Raw genomic sequence first — 21,010 nt, forward strand, 5'->3', positions numbered from 1 at the left:
CAAACAATGAATCATGGAACACTACCTCAAAAACTAATGATATAATGTATGGTGATTAACGTAACATAATAAAATAAAAAAATAAAAAATAAAACAAATGAGAAAAGGGAAAAAAGAAAGAGAGAGAGACAAAACAAGGAACAAATTCTTAAATACAGAGAACAGTTGGTTACCACAGGGGAGGCAGGTGGGGAGATGGGGGAAATAGATGATGAGGATCAAAGAGTACACTCATCGTGATAAAAAAAAAATTAAATTAAAAAAACAAATGAACAAAGTAAGTTCTAATAACCCAAAAAGGAAAGAAGGAGTTGAGACAGAAAGTAACAAGGAGGACTCTGTTTTGTGGGCCATATGGTCTCTGTAATACTAGTCAGTTCCACAGGTATAGTGCAGAAGTAGCCATTCACAATACATAACCAAATGTGCATGGCTGTGTTCCAGGAAAACTTTACCTATGGACACTGAGGTTTGGATTTTATATCATTTTCATGTGTCAGGAAATACTCTTGATTTTCTCCCCAACCTTTTAATACTGCAAAAACCACTGTCAGCTCACAGACCATAAAAAACAAACAGGGTGGTAGGCTGGATTTGGCCAACAGGCCATACACAGTTCACTGTGCCTGCTTAGGACCACGTAATTCTAAGCCATTTTATCTCAGCAAGAACAATATAACTGATTTATGTGTTAGAAGTGTCGCACTTGCTAATGTACCAAGGGTGAAATAAAAGGGAGACAGGCAGGAGGCTACTGAATAATGTGGCAAGATGACAGATGATAGTTGTCTGTCTATTCTGAGATACAATCAATAGGCCATCTTAATGGATTGCATAAGATGAGGGAGCTGTTTGATTTTGATTCTTTCCCCACAACCTTCCATAAAAAGACAACTTTAAAAAAATGCAAATAATGGACACACATGACGTATGCTTTTACCAAAACTTCAAATGACATATAAGTAGGAAAATAACCCAAGTTTGAATATAGCTGCAAGTCTGTGGACACAGAAAGTGGGGAAGAAGTCTTACGACTCCACAAAGAGAGTGGAGGGGCCTGTAGCTTCAGAAGAAGCTCATGTAAAGTAACTCTGGAAAAGAGGAAGTTGGCACTAAATGCTGAAATACAGAACAGGAGTGGTTCACAGCACCTGTTACAGGGAAGAGGCCCAGAAGTGACAGGCTCTGAAAAAATGTTAACTCTGAGGGATAATCAGTAGAGTACCACTCTACTGAGGAGTGGTAACCCTGGGACAAACAGCAGTAGAGGAACCAAGGGGAAAATATTCAAGGAACTATGCAGAGAGCAGAACTGGCATAGGACAGCGCTCAGAAATTAGGAACCCTGCGTATAAAACGAATGGGAACAGAACAAAGCAGACCACATCCATTAAAACGCTGTTTGGAAAAGAAAATGCAAATCAAACCATTTCAGCTAATGAAAATACACCTGCTATGAAAAATAAAAACAAAGCTGAACAAGGTAACACAACTATCATATCTGAATCAAATACGGTCAAACAAGTATTTGGGAAACTATATCCATCCCCCCATCCATATGTGTGAGATATTTCTTGAATCATAAATATGAAAACTAAAAACAACAAAATAGGAAGACACTAAATAAGAATTGATTAAACTCAGCAAATAAAAGAAGGAAAGATAAAATCATGTCAGAGATGAAGACTTAATTATAACATGCCAAAGAACAAACAGATTCAAATGAAAAGTCAATTAAAAAAATACTGAAGAAAAACAGTGGGCAGGAGGGAGAAGGGGGATAAAGATAACATCCAGATAGAAGTAAAAAGATTCAGAGTCAAAATGGTTGAAATTAAAGGCAGGTAAAGGAGGCCCAACATACATATAATTGAAGCCCTTGAAGAAGACAAACAAAACAGTAAAACAGAGTAATATTTAAAACTATAAGAAAATTTTCCAGAGATAGGAAGACCTGAATCTCTTGAAAAGGCCAACCTAGAACTGGAATCAACAACTGGATCAATTTAAGACAGAAGAAAACAACTAGATTTTAAAGGGGGAAAAAAAAATCCTGGAAGAAAGATCAGATAATATACAAAGGGAAAAGAATTAAACTAGCTTCAGATGCAAAAAAACCACCACCAAACTAGGTTCCACTTGTGTTTAGTCGTTAAACCCAAATCTGCAAATGCACTATAAGTCATACATACGCTCTGAATTTTTTTAAAAAGGCTTTGGAAACAAACAAAAGGCATATTTTAAAAGGAAGCAAACAATCTGTGGCTTTGCCACATTTTCTGGGTCTTTACCCTGAGGTAACTCAGTGACAGGGTCTGTGGGAGCGGTGGTGATGGGCAGTTCAACCTCCAACAGAAGGACTTGCTGTCTTTCTGGCCAAAGGAACTAGGGGAAGGAGCCCTGGCAAGTAGGGCCACAGGGGAATGAGGCAAGGACCCAGGAAACAAGCCAGGGAACAGGAACCTCAGGTTCTGAGCCTAAAAGCCCACATCCCTGGCTGACCCCTGACCTACATGTGCATGAGGCAAACTGACATCAGCCTTCAGCCAAGGCTTGAAGAACTGAATGAATCTAAGCAAATGTTCACCACAGGTCTTAAAATGACAGTCTGCATTTTAAAGCTAAACAAGTTAACTGCTTGCTAAAATAAAATCAACACTCTTCAGAGCAATATAAAAGAATGAAGTGTCTATCTAATATTTACAGTGTCCAAAACAAAACCCTAAGTTAAAAGGTCACATTAAGAGCCAGAAAATGTGACACATTCTTAAGAAAAAACAATCAACAGATGCCAACCCTGAAATGCTGGAATTATCAGACAAGGGGATTAAAGGATCTATTACTGTACTGTGCAAGAGAATGGAAAACACACAGGTAAGGAAAGACAGGAAAAGCAAAGGCAGAAATCTCAGCTAAAAAACAAAACACACATAAAAGAACCAGGTAGAAATATTAGAGCTGAAAAATACATGAACTAAATTTACCAAACGGACTAAATGACAGAATGGAGTTGTTGGAGAACAGAGTCAATGAACCTGAAGGAGGATCAATGTGAAGAAAAAAGACAACTGAAAAATAATGATCAGAAACCAGGGCATCGGGGTAAGTGGGGACATTTCAGACTGTATCACACAGCAGGCGTCTGCAAACTACGGGCCACAGGCCACCCGGGCTCACCACCTGGTTTTAAAATAAACTTTTAAACACAGCCACCCCTGTTTGTTTGCTGCTTCTTTAGGGCTCCTTTCACACTACAACAGTCGAGTAGTTAAATAAAGACCACAGGGCCCACAAAGCCTAAAATAAAGGCATTCCTCATCTTATTGTACTTTGCATTATTGTGCTTCCCAGATACCACGTGCTTTACAAACTAGAAGATTTGTGGAAACCCCACACAGAGCAAGTCTATCAGTGCTATTTTCCCAACTATATCTGTTTACTTCATGTCTCATTTTGGTAATACTCCGAATATTTCAAACATTTTCATTATTATATTTTTATGGTGATCTGGGATCAGTGATCTTTAATGTTACTATTGTAATTACTTTGGGGCTCCAGGAACCACACCCACGTAAGACCACTAACTTGATAAATGTGTATGCTCTGATTGCTCCACCAACCAGCATTTCCCGCATCTCTTTCCTTCTCCTCTGGCCTCCCTATTCCCTAAGACACAGCAATATTGAAATTAGGCCAATTAATAACCCTACAATGGCCTCTAAATGGCAAGTGAAAGGAAGAGTCACACATCTCTCACTTTAAATCAAATGCTAGAAATGAGAAATGATTAAACTTAGTGAGGAAGTCATTGTCAAAAGCCAGAATAGACCAAAAACTACACCAGACAGCCAAGCTGTGAATGCAGAGGAAAAGTTCCTGAAGGAAATTAAAAGGGCTATTCCAGTGAACACACGAATGACAGGGAAGGGAAATAGCCTTATCACCAATATGGAGAAAGTTTGGGTGGTCTGGAGAGAATATCAAACCAGCCACACATTCTCTTAAACCGAAGCCTAATCCAGAACAAGACCAGAACTCTCTTATTTCTACAAAGGCTGAGAGAGGTAAAGAAGCTGCGGAACAAACATCTGAAGCTAGCACAGGTTGGTTAGTGGGTTTAAGGAAAGAAGTCGTCTCCATAACATGAAAGGACAAGGTGAAGCAGCATGTGCTGACAGAGAAGCTGCAGCAAGTCATCCAGAAGATCTAGCTCAGAGAATTCAGGAAGGTGGCTACACTCAACAACAGATTTTCAGTAGAAAAAATAGCCTTCTGTGGAAGAAGATGCCATCTAGGACTCTCGTAGCCAGAGAGAAGTCAATGCCTGGCTTCAAAGCTTCAAAGGACAGCCTGACTCTCTTGTGAGGGGCTAATGCAGCTGGTGACTCTAAGTGGAAGCCAATGCCCATGTACCATTCTGAAAATCCTAGGGCCCTTCAGAATCATGCTTAATCTGCTCTGCCTGTACCCTGTAAATGGAACAACACAGCCTGGATGACAACACAACTGTCTACAACATGGTTTACTGAATATTGTAAACCCACTATTGAGATCAAATGCTCAGAGAAAAAGATTCCTTTCAGAATATTGCTGCTCACTGACAACGCACCTGGTCACCCAAGAGTTCTGATGGAGACGGACAATGAGATTAATGTGGTTTTCAGGCCTGTTAATGCAGCATCCATACTGTAGCCCATGATCAAGGAATCATTTCAACTTTAAAGTCTTATTATTAAAGAAATGCATTTCATAGGGATATAGCTGCCATAAATGGTGATTCCTCTCATGGATCTGGGCAAAGTAAATTGAAAACCTTCCAGAAAGGATTCACCATTCTAGATGCCATGAAGAACATTTGTGATTCATGGGAAAGGGTCAAAATATCAATACAAATGGGAGTTTGGAAGAAGTGGACTCCAGCCCCCATGGATGACTTTAAGGGTTCAAGATTTCATGGAGGAAGTAACCACAGATGGGGTGGAAGGAGCCAGAGAATGAGAATCAGAAGTGGAGCCTGACGATGGGACTGCACTGCTGTGCTCTCAGGATCAAACTTGAACAGATGAGGAGTTGCTTCTTGTGGATGAGCAAAGAAAGTGGTTTCTTGGGATGGAATCCATTCCTGGTGAAGATGCTTTGAAGACTGTTGAAATGACAACAAAGGATTTAGATCATTACATAAACTGAGTTGATAAAGCAGCAGCAGGGTTTGAGAAGGCTGACTCCAACGTGAAAGAAGTTCTACGGGGGGTAAAATACTATCAAACAGTATTGCATGCTACAGAGAAATTGTGAAAGGAAGAGTCAATCAATGTGGCAAACTTCAATGTTCTTATTTTAAGAAATTGCCACAGCCATCCCAATTTAAGCAACCACCATGCTGATTAGCCAGCAACCACCAACACTGAAGCAAGACCCTCCAGTAGCAAAAAGATTATGACTAGTTGAAAGCTCAAATGATGATTAGCATCTTATCAATATTCTTCAAATTAAGGTATGTACATTTTTTAAACATAATGTTATTGCACATTAAAAGACTACAGTACAAATGTAACTTTTATATGCACTAGAAAACCAAAAACTTCATTTTACTCACTTTATTATGATATTTGCTTTATTGTAGAAGTCTCAAGCTAAACCCAAAATATGTCCAAGGTATGCTTGTATTTACTATCTGTTCTTTTACAGAAAAACTTTGCCAATCCCTATTATGCAGCTAATTAGAGAAACCAGAAAAAGAAGAAGAAATGGGACAGAAAAGATATTTGAAGAAATAATGGCCAAAAACTAATTACATTTTTAGAAAAAAATATATATATATATAAGCTTGCCCATTCAAGCTCAGTGAAATCTACACAAAATCAATTAAAAAAAACACCATACCTAGACGCTTAAGTTAAACTTCTGAAAACCAAAGACACGAAAAACTGGAAAGAAGTCAGAGAAAAAAGACCCACTACTTACAACAGAGAAATGATTTGAATGACTACAGAGTTCTCAAGAGATACCAGAGGACAGAAGACTACCGGAAAAACTTTTAGGCAGTTGGAAAGAAAAGAATAAATAAATAAACACTGTCAAATTAGAATTGCATATCCATGGAAAATACCATTCACAAATAATGATGGAATAAGGACATTTCCAGACAAAAACTAAGTTCCATGCTCAGCAGGGAGTTTTTTGAGATTCTCTCTCTCTCCCTCTGTCCCTCCCCACTCCATGCACTCACACTCTCTGAAATAAATAAATCTAAAAAAAAAAAAAAAAAAGAGAACACTTAAAAAGCAGTACAAACCAGCTAGATCTAACAGATATCTATAGATAGAACATCCCATCCACACAACAGAACACACATTCTTCTCGAGTGCACATGCAGTATTCTCCTGGACAGACCAAATGTTGTGGCATAAAACAAGTCTCAATTACCTTAAAATGACTGAAATAATACAAAATACGTTCTCTGATTACAGTGGAATGAAACAAGGTTATCAAAAACAGAATGAAGTTTGGAAAACTCACAAATATGTAGAATTCAAATAAGAACCTCCTAAATAACTAATGGGTCAAAAAAAAATCACAACAGAAAATAGAAAATACTTTGAAATAAATGAAAACAAAAACACAACATACCATATTTTATGAGATGCAGCTAAAGCACTACTTAGAAGTAAATTTATCACTGTGAACCCTTATATTAAAAAATAGAAAATTTTCAAATCAAGAATATAAACTTCCACCTAAGGATATCAGAGAAAGAGCAAACTAAACCCAAAGCAAGCAGAAGGAAATCATGAAGATTATAGAGTGAAAATAAAATAAAGAGTAGAAAAAAACCAGAAAAATCAACAAGACCAAAAGTAGGTTTCTTGAAAAGATCTTTTGAATGAATCTTTTTAGTTAGACTGATAAAGACAAAAAGAGATTACTAAAATCAGAAATGAATTACTATTACTACTGACCTTATAAAAATAAAAAGGATTATTCACAAAAATACTGGAAACAAGTGTATACCAACAAATTAGATAACCTAGGTGAAATGAACAAGCCCTAGAAAGTCAGAAACTACTCAAACTGACTCAAGAAAAAGTATAAAATTGAAAAAACCTATAGCAAGAGACTGAATTAGTAATCAAAACCTTTCCACAAAAGCAAGCCCAAGCCCAGATGGGTTCCTGGTGAATTCTACAAAATGCTTGAAGAATTAACACCCATCCTTAGAAACTCTTCAAAAAACAGAAGAATAGGGGAGCCCAGGTGGCTCAATTGTTTAAGTGTCCAACTCTTGGTTTCGGCTCAGATCATGATCTCAGGGTCCTGAGATAAAGCCCCACATGAGGCTCCGCACTGAGCGTGGAGCCTACTTAAGATTCTCTTTCTCACCATAAGAGACTCTTAATCTCAGGAAACTGAGGGTTGCTGGAGTGGTGGGGGTGGGAGGGATGGGGTGGCTGGGTGATGGACAGTGGGGAGGGTATGTGCTATGGTGAGCGCTGTGAAGTGTCTAAGACTGATGAATCACAGACCTGTACCCCTGAAACAAATAATACCCTATATGTTAATAAAAATAATTTAAAAAAAAGATTCTCCTTCTCCCTCTCCCTCAGCCCCTTCCTCCCACTTGAGAACAAGCACACCCAAGTGCTCTAAAACAAAACAAAACAAAAAAACAGAAGAACATGCAAGATCCCAACTCATTCTATGGTGCCAGTATTGCCCTGATGCCAAAACCAGAAAAAGTTATCACAAGAAAACTATAGACTAATATCCCCTATGAATACAAATGCAAAAATAAAAATAAAAAATGAAAACAGGGTACTAGCAAACTGACCCAGTAATTTAGGGGGGAAAAAAAAAGTATACAGCATGACCAAGCAAGATTTATCCCAGGAATGCAAGTTTGGTTCACTATATGAAACCCATCAATCTAATACAAGACATTAATAGAATAAAAGACAAAAAACAAATGAATATCTCAATAGATGCAGAAAAAGCACTTGACAAAATCCAACATCTTTCAATGATAAAAACAAACAAACCCAAACAAATAAAAAACTAGGAAAGGAAGGAAACTTTCCTCAACCCAATAAAGGGCATCTACAGCTAAATCCACAGCTAACATCATACTTAATAGTGAAATACAGAAAGCTTATCTCCTAAGATTATGAAAAAGACAAGGATCTCAATTCTTACCTCTCTATTCAACACTGTGCTGCAGGTTGTAGTCAGGACAATTAGGCAAGAAAAAGAAATAAAAGGCATTCAGACTAGAAAGGAAGAGTACAACTATATATGCAGATTACCCAACATTGTATATAGAAAAATCCTACAGAAATCACAAAAACACGTAGAGCTAATAAACAAGTACAGCAAACTTGCAGGATATAAGATCAATATAGAAAAATCAGTTGTATTTCTATACGTTAACAACTGAACAATCTAAAAATGAAATTAAGAAAACAATTCCATTTATAATAGCATCAAAAAACCAAAAAAATTAGGAATAAATTTAACCTAACAGATATAAGACTTGTACACTGAAAACTACCAAATATCACTGAAAGAAATTAAAGACCTAAAAAAATTAAAACCCATCCAATCAATGGTCATGGACTGGAATATTAAATATCGTTATGATAACACTTCCCTAATTATACACTCAACACAATCTGTATCACATCTCAGCTTTTTTTTTTTTAAGAAACTGACAAGCTAATCCTAAAATTCATATAGAAATGGAAGGGAGCCAGAATAGTCAAACAATCTTGAAAAAGAATAACAAAATTGGAGGACTCACACTTCTCAATTTTAAAACTTAACTACAGAGCACCTGTGTGGCTCAGTCGGTTAAGTGTCTGACTCTTGGTTTCGGCTCAGGTCGTGATCTCAGGGTCATGAGACTGAGCCCCACATTGGGCTCCCCACTCAGCGCTAGTTTGCCTGGGGCTCTCATTCTCCCTCTGTCCCTCCCCTCCCTGCCACACGCACGTGTGCTCTCTCTAAAATAAATAAATAAATCCTTAAGAAAAAAATTAATTAGAAAGCTACAGTGATCAAGACTGTGTAGCACTGGCATAACAATAAACCTACAGGTCAGTGAAATAGAACTGAGAATCCAGAAATAAACCCATGTGTCTATGGTCAACTGATTTTCAACAAGAGTACTAAAACAATTTAATGGGGAAAGAACAGTCTCTCCAAAAATGGTGCTGGGACACCTGGATAATCACATGCAAAAGAGTGACTGTGAAACCCTACCTCATCACGCCATGCACAAAAATTAACTAAAAAAAACAACAACAAAAAAAAAACCCCACAGATTTAAATGTAAAAATAAAACTATTTAGCTCTTAGAAGAAAGCAAAGGTGTAAATCTTCACGCCCTGGGATTAGGCAATGATTTCTTGGATGTGACATTTAAAGCACAAGCAACAAAAGAAAAATTAATACACTGGACTTAATCCAAATTAAAAACTTTTGTGCTTCAAAGGATACTACCAAAAAAAGTGAAAAGACAATTCACAGAAAGGGAGAAAATGTTTCCAAATAATATGTAAGAATCTTATATCTAGAATATATGAAGAATTCTTACAACTCAACAATAAAAAGAAAAATAACCGAACAGTTTAAACTGGGCAAAGTACTTGAATAGACATTTCTCAAAAAAAAGAGACAAATAGCCAATAAAACCATGAAAAGCTGCTCAACATCATTAATTAGGTAAACACAAAACTATAGTAAGATACCACCACACATTCAGTATGATGGCTATAATCATAAGGAGGAATAATAATCCTCAAACACTGCTACTGGGAGATGTAAAATGGTGCAGCCAATTTGAAAACGGTCTGGCATTTTCTTTAAAAGCTAAAACATACAGTTTCCATATGACAGCAATTCCACCCTTACACGTATACAGCTGAGCCTTGAACAACACGGGTTTGAACTGCATGGGTCCCCTGACACTCGGTATTTCTATAGTACAGAACTGTCACCTTATTTTCTTTTCCTTATGATTTTCTTAATAACAGTTCTTTGCTCTAGTTTACTTTGTTGTAAAAATATAGCATATAATACATATAACATACAAAATGTGTGCTAATTGTTTATGATATTGGTAAGGCTTCCAGCCAACAGTAGGCTCTTAGTAGCTAAATTCTGGGAGAGTCAAGTCACATGTGGATCTTCAACAGCGTAAGAGTCAGCAGCACAGCCCACACCTTGTTCAAAGGTGAACTACATATTTACTTTACATGACTCAGCAATTCCTATATATTATATATATATACATATATCCAAGAGAATTAGAAATATACAGTCACACAAAAACTTGCACACAGATGTTCAGAGCAGTATTACTCATGACAGCCAAAAAAAGAAAAAAAACAACTGGAATGTCCAACAACTGATCAACAGATAAACAAAATGTGGTATATCCATACAAGGGAGTATTATTCACCCACTCAAATGAAGGACTGATACAAGCTACAACATGAGGGAACCTTCAAACCAATAGTCTAAGTGAAAAAAGCCCAATATAAAAGGCCACATATTGTAGGACTTCATTTATGTGAAATATTCACAATAGGCAAATTCAGAGATACAAAAAGTAGATTTGTGGTTCTCAGGTGCAGTGACTGCTAATGGCTACAGAACTTCTTTTTGTTTTTTTGTTTGTTTGTTTGTTTGTTTATATTTATTTATTTGAGAGAGAATGAGATAGAGGGAGACAGCATGAGAGGGGAGAGGGTCAGAGGGAGAAGCAGGCTCCCTGCTGAGCAGGGAGCCCGATGCGGGACTCGATCCCGGGACTCCAGGATCATGACCTGAGCCGAAGGCAGTCGCTTAACCAACTGAGCCACCCAGGCGCCCCCAGAACTTCTTTTTGATATTAAATTAGATAGTAGTGATGGTTACAAATCTCTACGAACAGATTAAAAACTACTGAAATGTACTCTAAAAGGCTGAGTTTTATGATATGTGAATATTATCTTAATTTTAAAAAAATAACAAAAGAAGAAATCTAAATGTATTATTCACTTTGAAAGGAAACACCAGAGCAAACTCAGATCTTTAAGAATTAAGAGTAACAGAAATAGTAAACATGGATAAATGAGACACTATTTTTTCTTAATTCACTTAAAACTTAAAACCATAACATACTATATACATCCATACATAGTAATCAAAGGTTTAAATCTCTTTCTACATTCTTATGGAAAACACACCCATTTCTATCTTATAATAATTAGAACTCCTTCTGGTCTTGCTCCTGCCCTGTTCCCTTATCTATAATCTGATAGTGGCCACTTCAGGACTGTCTTGAGCTAAAGACACATATGATAAATACCTCTGGAAAATGGTATGTTTTAGAAACCTAGAGTAAATTCATATGAAAGCAGCAAAGCAATATAGAGGCACAGACCCTGATAATGATGTATGAAACTGCTCTAAAAGAAGAAAGTCCAGGGCGCCTGAGTGGCTCAGTCAGATGAGCATCTCTTGGTTTTGGCTCAGGTCATGATCTCAGAGTCATGAGATGGAGCCCCGCATTGGGCTCTGAGCTCAGTAAGGAGTGTGCTTGAGGATTCTCTTTCCCTCTCCCTCCCCGTTAGTGCATGCCCACGCTCGCTCTCACTTTCTCGCTCTCAAATAAATAAATAAATAATAAATCTTTAAAAGAATAAAGTCCATTAATTTAAAAAAAAAACCACTAATAACAAGGCATGGTCATTCAACCCTATGTGAGGAACTCTGACTTTTTAAAGTAACTTTCTCCACGGCAATGTTGCACAATACAGGAGGCTCCTGGAGGTGTGGTCACTATGGTCCTGACCATTCCACCATGGCATTTTACTTGCCCCCTCCACTAAGTTATAAATTCTTTGAGGTGCTGTGTCTGTCATATTTGTTCTAGTTTCTCTGGAGCACCTCGTATGTACTTGTTACTTTCAAACCAAGAACTACTTCCAGGTTAACTGGAAGGACAGGGGTCCTGTGAAGAGTAGCTACCACGGATTCCATTTTCTCAGCATACTCTCCATGATCTACATTTCAAGCATCACACTCTCCAACCATATCCCCCTGTCCTCCCAAACACAACTTCTTGTACATCCCCAACAATTCCTCAATCCAACTAAGATTTATGGTCTGTTCATCAAACAACACTTCCTCCATCCTTTGCTCCCTTCACAACCCCCCATCCCCAGTCAAGCTTGGAGTCCACAGTCCATCATTATCCCTGCCTCCCATATCCCTCCAACCGCCTTTATGGTGGTTGCCAGGCAAAATCCAACCCTGGTTAAATCCAACACTCCGCCTCCTTCTTGCTTGTGGGTTGCTGGATAAACAATTGTCCTGTTACTCGGGGCCTCATGTTCAACTTATCACCATCCTCAAGTGAACCGTTAGTCACGCTCTGATCCACCCTCTCTCTCAAGTTTCTAGACAATTATTTCATGTGTTTGTGTTCTCTTCAAACCTCCAAAGCCTCTCATTCTCAGGTTACAACCTCGTTTCCTCTCACTGAGAAAGCGGCATCAGGAAATAATTTCCCTAAGACCTGAAGCCACATCTACTCACTTAGCAGCAACTGTCCCCTATACTCTGCATTCCCTCCTATCCTTGATCCCATATAACCCAGCCTATATAAACTATAGGATACATAAGATTAACCTATATATAACCTGTATAACCCATCGGCTTGTGTGTTAGAGTCTATTCCCTCATCCCCCTTAATAACCCACTAGCATGAGTTAATGTTTCCTCTTCCCCTGCATTAGCAAAATTTCCCTCTACTGGATCAGTTCTGTCAGCATACAGAGATGCTGTCATTTCTCCCATCTTAAACAACCTTTTCCACTCCACACCCCCCTCCAGGTACTGTCCCAGCTCTCTGTTCCCCACTGCAGTAGTCTCCATGCACTATTTCCCAACTTCTACTTGAACAAGTCTTGCTCCCACTAATCTGCTAAAACTGCTAGTCGAGATCCTAGAGACACCACCTTGCTAATTCCAGTGGTAACCTCTTAGACCTACCTTTATTCAACCTGTTTGCCACAGCTGATCATTATCCCCTCCTTGAAGGCTTTCTTCACCTGACTTCTAGAATCCCATCCTCACTGGTTTCCCCCTCAACACCCAACACTAGAGTGCTCAACCTTGGAACCACCTCCTTTCCCTATCTATACTTACCAAGAGGTCACATCCAGATTTACAGCTTAAAATAACATCTGTATAAGGAAGACTCCCACATGTTTATCTTCAATCTCTCCAAGGAGCTCATCACTCATATATCCAACTGCCTACCTGACACCTCCACATGGGTGCTTAATAAATACCCCAAATTCAGCACATCCAAACGGAACTCATGATCTCCCTTCCAAACCTGGTCCTTCTGAAGCCTTCCCAATCTTGGAAAACGGCAAACCCATCTTTCTGGTTCCTCAGGCCAACACTTCACAGTCATTCTTGATTTTTCCCCTTCTCTACAAACCCATATCCAAATCTTTAGGAGATCTAGCCTGGCACTACCTTCAAAAATACATCCTGAATCTGACCATTCTTCATGACCACGTTACCACCACCCTAGTGCAAGCAACATCTCCAGGCTGGATCATTCATCAGCCTCCAACCACTCTCCTGCCTCTTCCTTCGCCCCTTTTCCCACATACATCTCTTCTGAATCACACTCCACAAAGCCCCACGTCATCTGATTCCCCACTACCTGTCTCTGGCCTCAATCTCCTCCAACGTTTCCCCTTGACCACACCAGTTATGGGCTCAATTATGTCCCCCACAATATTCACATGAAGTCTTAATCCCAAGTAGGAATGTGACTGTAGCGTTCACTCTTGAACAACGTGGGCTCTAGGGGAGCCCCCACATTGTGCAATCAAAAATCCACATGTAACTTTTGACTCCCCCAAAACTTAACGACTAATAGCCTACTGCTGACCAGAGAAGCCTTTCAGATAACAAGCAATTAACACATATTTTGTAATGTTTTATGTATTATATACCTTATTCTTAAAATTATTTCTTCTTAATTTTTTCAGTATTTCAAGCTTGTGCAGTTTACCTGTAAGTTTTTTCAAATTGTCACAAATCTCCAAAAAATTTTCCAATGTTCTTATTGAAAAACAATCCATATATAAGTGGACCTCCACAGTTCAAATCCTTTTTTTTTTTGAGTGTCAACTATATTTGGCAATCTGGCCTTGAAAGAGATAATTAAGGTTAAATGAGGCCATTAGGGTGGGCCCTCAGCCAATACAACTGGTGTCCTTACAATAAGAGATTAGGACACCAACACACACAGAGACCAGGTGAAGGCCCGGAAAGGACAGCCATCTGTCAGCCAAGGAGACAGGCCTCAGAAGAACAAACCTGGCCAACACTTTGATGGCGGACTTCTGGCCTCCAGAACTGGGAGAAATTAATGTCTGTTGTTTAAGCCACCTTGCCTGCGGTACTTTAGCTGTGGCAGCCGAGCAGATATTATCTGCTTCATCACATTCACCTCCTTGTGCTTTCCTGAATACACCAAGCATACATGTCTCAGGGCCTGTGCGGTCATCTTCCCTCTAGGCAGGGTTAAGGATTATACCAGGTCCTTCTTCAGCTGCTAAAACCAAGGCCTGAGGATTAAATGACTTGCCCAAATAAGAGGTAGAGAAAAGACAAAATCACATTTTATCTGGTCTGTGATGTATGAGAAATATCTCCACACTCAACCAATACTAGATACTTAAAGAGAAAAAAAAAAGAAACCACTTACTTTTCGACCCAGAGCACTGAAACGAGCTTCACACCTCTCTTCTGTGCTTTGTCCCAAGTGCTCTGGTATCCATCCTTGAACACAACATGAGTCACTTGTTTATTAAAAGTTTTTGAAACCTGTAGACAAAAGGCAGAAAACAAAATGTAAATTACCATTTCTGAACAATTTCATAAGTAAAATTGATCAAAAAGGATACTTTATTCAGTATTTGACAAAAGGAAAACATCTAAAACCCCTACCCCAGCAAGTCCATTTCTCATAATCTGTCACAGAGAACTACGCTAACAAATGGATAATGCCACTTAGAAAACCTATCTGCTCCAGTTAGGATGGTGTGTTATACACGTGTTTATCTCTGCTCCCTGTCAAAAAATGTGACGTAGAGAGTTAGAGCTCTACAAGGATAAAAAGGAGAGGGAATGTAGACAGGAGCCAGCAATGCATTTTTAGTAGAGGAGAGAATGGGAGCTAAGTCAATTAATTAAGGACATTTAAGACAACCTTCTACATCAGACATAAAATAAAATTCACAGGAAACAGACAATACAGGGAATACTTACATAATTAAAATTAAAAACATTTAATGTATTTGGAAGAAAATAACATTCATTTAAATCTTCAGAAGACACTGTGTTCATGAAAGATATCTAAGATGGGGAGGTTTTTTGTTTTTTTTTAAAGGATCAGAGAACTAAAGAGCTCTTGGAAATTAAAAATATGATGACATAAGTAAAAAAAAGTCTATAGAAATGCTGGACAATAATAAAGTTGAGAAATTCTCCCCATAGCACAAGACAACAGAAAGACAAGGAGATGGATGCAATAGGAGATATAAGATATGAACATCAGCTAAGACCAGGGGAACCAAGAGCTAAGTAATAATAGTTGAAGAAATACAGGAATAGAGAAAATGGAAAAGAAATAGTTCAAGAAAAATTTCTCAAATTAAAGAGCATGTGTTCTAGATCAAAAGGACCCCCCCCCCAAGGGCCCGGCATGAAAATGAAAACAGAACCATATTAAGTATATCATCCTGAAATTTCAGTAGAGCTGGAGTAGAGAAAGATTTGACATTAAAAGAGAGAGTAAGGAAGTGAAGGTGGGGATAAATCACACTCAACAGTGAGACACGACAATGTCATCAGCAATCTGGAAGTCAGAAAACAATGCAGAAGTTCCTTCAGGGAAAAATAACATACACTTGGCATTTTACAGTCAGCTAAAATATCAATCAAAGGTAAAGAAAGGTATAATAAAGGCATGTTCAAACTCATGGTGTCAAAAACTTTACCTTTTATATGTAATCTTTCCAGGAATGGAAATGGTCCAATACATCATCCTTTTAACAATACTTAATTTTATCAAAGTAATAATATGTACACTGTTTGGCAATAAAAAGGTAAACACCAAAAGAAACAGGTAAAACAGATCTGAAAAAGGCTGACTTAGAAAAATAGAATGAGAAATGTAGAACAAAGGATTGCTGGTTTCTCCTTGTTTGTACTATGAACCTCATGGCACTGCACATTTGCCCTTTTAAGCAACATGTATGTATTGCTTTGATAAAATATACATATATATCTCTTTGTCTATCTACCTACCTACCAACCTACTAGAAGACCCTGGAGAACTACTGAGGTAGTGAGGGGTTATTACTGAGCCAAGACTCTAGGTACAGATTGACACAACCAGACAGAGGAATCCAGCATTCAGGGTCATTTTTTCCCTAGGGCTCCTGTCAAATTTAGCAAACAATGGGTAGCACTTCTAAATGCCTCTGAGGACAAGAGGGGCAAAAATTGGACTGCCAGCCTCAGAATGGGAGAAGGGAGTCTGGCAAAACCCTCATATCTTGTATGGGCACCCGAAGGGCAGATCCAGGAGTAAGAGTAAACGATAGTCATAAGTGGCCCTCACAGGTCTGCAGTCCAGTTTTAAATCATTTTCAATCCCGCAACTGGATTAAGATAATCCTGGATTATGAGCACAAAAAACATGACTGAAGCAAATGTGAATCTCCTCTGAAGAAAGAGAATACAATTCCAGGTCTCAAATTAATTCCAAACAATTTTAAATACACACAATACTCAACTAGAAAAAAAAAAACAACAAAACATCAAGCTAACCTACAGATGAGACAAGAACATAAACCACTAGATAAAATAAAAAGTAAAAGTAGACCTAGATATTGCAATCTACCCAACAAAGCCTTGGGGAATACAGTTAAAACCCAGTTTAGGGAGAACTGTATAACCTAAAATGCTGTCAGAGTTTAGCTAAGCTACTCCAGCTAAGTACTGCTGTCTTTGCATCCAGTTTTTTGGCCAAGCATTCTGCAGGAGTCTTAAACCAACACCAACTCCTCATACAAACACATACCCTAGATAAAAGCCCCCAGAGTCACACACAAATGTCAGTTCCCCAATGGCCCTTTGAGCAACCATCTCCTCTGCCTTCAAGGTCCTTCCCATTGTGTGCCCCTTAGATAAGGTTCTGGAGCTACCAAAACCTCATTCTTTGGTTTGAATTGATTAATCCAGCCCTAGACTAGGAAACTGAAAGCATTCCACCCATGGACCCTAATAAAGACATATGCCTCAGGTCCTCTCATTCTCTCTGGCTGTACTCTGCCCTGACCTCCCCGTGTGGCATCATGCACCTCCTCCAAAACCTGTAATAAACTTCTGTTTCAATTTCTCTATAGTCTGTTGTTTAACTGCTGTTCACCATTCAGCACCCTGTGTTCCACTTAACAAATATCAATTTAACAAAGTCAAAACAAATGCACGTCCAAAAAGTAAGAAGGTTAAATGTCAATGCGCTCAACTTGAAAAGTGGGAAAAAGAACAGCTAATTAAAACCAAAGACTGAGTTAGAGGATTATAAAAAAGAGGCCAGAATTAATAAAAAAGAAAAGGAGGATCAAGAACACCAAAAGTTGGTTCTTTGGAAAAACTAATAAAATCAATAAAACCCAAGTAAATGTTATAAGGAAAATAAGAGAAAAGGCACAAATAACCATAAGAGAAAAGGTACAAATAACCAATATCAGTATGAAGGGATCATCTCATAGACTGTGAAGACATTAAAAAATTCCAACAGGATATTATGAATAGCTTTGATCCAATAAATATGAAAATTTAGATGAAATGAATACATTTCTTAAAAAACCAAAAATACCAACTTTCTAAAAGCACTTATAAGAATAGAAAACATGCATATCCTATAATTTTCAAACAGATGAAAAACTGTAACAAAAAAGTTTTTAAAAAATCTACAAAGAAAACTCAAGGACTAGTTGGCTTCATCAGCAAATTATACCAAATATTTAAGAGAGAAATAATACCAATCCTATACAAACTCAGAATAAAAAAGAGAAAGAGTCACAATTCTGCAACTTGTATTACAAAACCAGCCTATCTTTAGCACTAAACCGCATAACAGCACTACAGGAACGGAAAATAACTAGCCAGTATCACCCCTTATTGGCAAACTGTTATCAACAAATACATAAAATGGATAATGCATTCCCACCACCTGAGTTTATTCCAGGACTGCAAAGTTGTTTAACATTAAAATAAATATTCACTGTTAACAAAGTAAAAGAGAAAAACCTTATGATCATCTCAATTATATGCAGAAAACACAACTGATGACATTAAAAAGTTAATTCATGAAGAAAACTCTTAGCAAATTAGGATCTGAAAGTTGGTAAAAAAAAAAAATGCATTAGGCACATGATATCACTTATACGTGTAATCTAAAAAACAAAATGGACTCATAAATAGAGAACTGGTGGGTACCAGAGGGGACAGGAGCGATGGGTAAAATATGTGAAGATTAGAAAAGGTACAAACTTCCAGCTTTAAGTCCTAGAGATGAAAAGTACACCATAGGGAATATAGTGAAGGATATTATAACAACTTTGGTGACAGATGAGAACTAGACTTATCCTGGTGATCATTTCACAATGTACATAAATGTGGTATCACTATTTTATAAACCTGAAACTAATACAATATTGTATGCCAACTATATTCCAATTTAAAAACAAAACAAAAAAATTGCATTAGGTGAAAATGCCAAAAGCTTTCCCTTGAGAAGCGGAACCAAAGATGCCTGGTAAGTGTGCTCTATTCAACACAGGCCCTCACCAGTGCAGTATGTCCAAAAAAAAGAAATAGAAAGGCTTAGGATTAGAAAATAGAGTAACTGTCCTGTGCACATAATATTCAACTGCGTACATCTTTTTTAAGTCCCCAAAATGCCATATTCCATAAATGAGTTTGCTAAGTCTTCTGGACACAAAGTAGATATGCAAAAATTATTTCTATATACCAGTAACAGTTATAAAAAGGAATTTAAAAAAGACCATCTAAAATAGCATGAAAAATAACCAGAGAAAATTGTAAAACATTACTGAAAGAAATTAAAGAAACCAAAATCAACAAAAGCATATAAGTTTATGGGTTGGAAGATTCAATTTTGTAAAAACATCAGTTCTCTTCATATGGATCTATTTTTATCAATCCAACCCCATTCAAAATTTTTAAAAGCTGACAAACTGATTCTAAAATATATTTGGAAATGCAAAAGGCAAAGAACAGCCAGGACACCTTGAAGGAAAAACAACAAGACTTACGAAGATTCATTATAAAGAGCAATTATGACTGTGGTCTGTCATGAGAACAGATAATGCGGATAATGAAACACACAGTTACCTGGCCAATGACAAGCAAAGGCATTAATTACTTCAGAGACTGGTTAAAGGATGGTCTTTTCAATAAATGGTGCTAAGATAAAAGAATATTCACACGGGAAAAAAAATGAAACTATTTCACACCATATATAAAAATCAATTCCAGATATACAGTAAATCTAGATGTGAAAGGCAAAATGATAAAGCTTCCAGAAAATAAGAGGAGAAATCTTCGTAATCTTGGTGAAGGCACAGTTTTAATTTTTTTTTTAAACAGAACACACACAAAGCTCACCATAAAGAAATAAACCATATTCCAATTATCATCAAAAGATACCATAAAGATGAAAAGAGAAGCCACAGAGTTAGAAAATCTTGCAATTCATATGGCACACAATGGGGTCAACCGAAAAATAGAGGCAATGCTTACAAATCAAGAAGAGAAGGAAAAACCCAATGGAAATACGAGCTGGAGTCTTGAACAGGCTCCTCAAAATAAATACATGAAAACATGCAGGAAAATACAATTTCAAACCATGATGATATACCACCAGAAACACACCAAAGGGCTGAAAGTAAAGACAAAACCAAGTACAAACAAGTCAGGCTCTCATTCACCGGCAGAAATACAAATAGTTTTCTGCAGTGGTCGAATCCGTTAGGAACCATCGTTAATCTTCTCAGATGTGATAATGGTCTTTTTATTATACAGGGAAATTCCTTGTTCTTAGAGGTTATACACTGAACCAATTTAGAGGCAAATTTTATCTGTGACTCCCTTTCAAATAGTTTAGAAAAAAAAACACATACACATGTAAATATACTGTACAGAAGAGATGAAGACAAAGCAAGTATGTTAAGATGTTAACAATTATTGGGTCTCTATGTTCCACTTTTCTATTTGAAAATTTGCTCGGGTGCCTGGGTGGCTCAGTTGGTTAAGCGACTGCCTTCGGCTCAGGTCATGATCCTGGAGTCCCGGGATCGAGTCCCGCATCGGGCTCCCTGCTCGGCGGGGAGCCTGCTTCTCCCTCTGACCCTCCTCCCTCTCATGCTCTCTGTCTCTCATTCTCTCTCAAATAAATAAATAAATAAATCTTTAAGAAAAAAAAAAAAAAAGAAAGAAAATTTGCTCAATAAAACGTGAAAAGCAAAAAGATCCAAGAGATCGAAGTTCTCAATACTAAGATACAATGGTCTTAAACGCCATTCTGTCAGCTCCCACACTCCACGGCCTTTTTCTCAGCCCCTGTACCTTGTCTTTTAGCCCAAGAAGGTAGCAGGCATCAAAACAAGGAAACACCCTCTGGCTCCCACCTTCCAACAGATCAGAAAAGAAGGGGTCTTCTCAGGTTCACAAGGGCGCCGTACCCCTACATGCTCAACACTCTCCACCCTAGTCTGCAGTCTGTTCTGTCCCCCAGGGTAGGGGCTAGCAAGAGCCAGACAAGATTTAGGAGCACCCCCTCTGCCCGTGGCTGAATGTCTCCTTCTGTTTTACAACCTGGGTGCCTCTCTCCCCTCACCCTAAA

At 37.9% G+C, this 21,010-nt stretch overlaps 1 protein-coding gene across 4 annotated transcripts in view; it reads right to left on the bottom strand.

The window, feature by feature from the left end:
* Positions 1-21,010, bottom strand: part of MCPH1 (microcephalin 1) — a 249,414-nt gene that overhangs the window by 226,005 nt on the left and 2,399 nt on the right. For 3 of the 4 annotated variants that reach the window (XR_004300582.1, XM_032413720.1, XM_032413721.1), the window contains exon 3: positions 14,777-14,895. Coding sequence is in view for 2 of the 4 variants with exons in the window: in XM_032413720.1 (XP_032269611.1) it covers positions 14,777-14,895 (119 nt within the window). In the remaining 2 variants the exon portion in view is untranslated. Of the gene's footprint in view, positions 1-8,190; positions 8,210-14,776; positions 14,896-21,010 lie in introns of those variants that run through there. The other variant, XM_032413722.1, reaches the window with a different exon arrangement.

This window comes from Phoca vitulina, unplaced genomic scaffold, assembly GCF_004348235.1.
Source record: "Phoca vitulina isolate PV1807 unplaced genomic scaffold, GSC_HSeal_1.0 scaffold15, whole genome shotgun sequence".
Taxonomy (NCBI): Eukaryota; Metazoa; Chordata; class Mammalia; order Carnivora; family Phocidae; genus Phoca; species Phoca vitulina.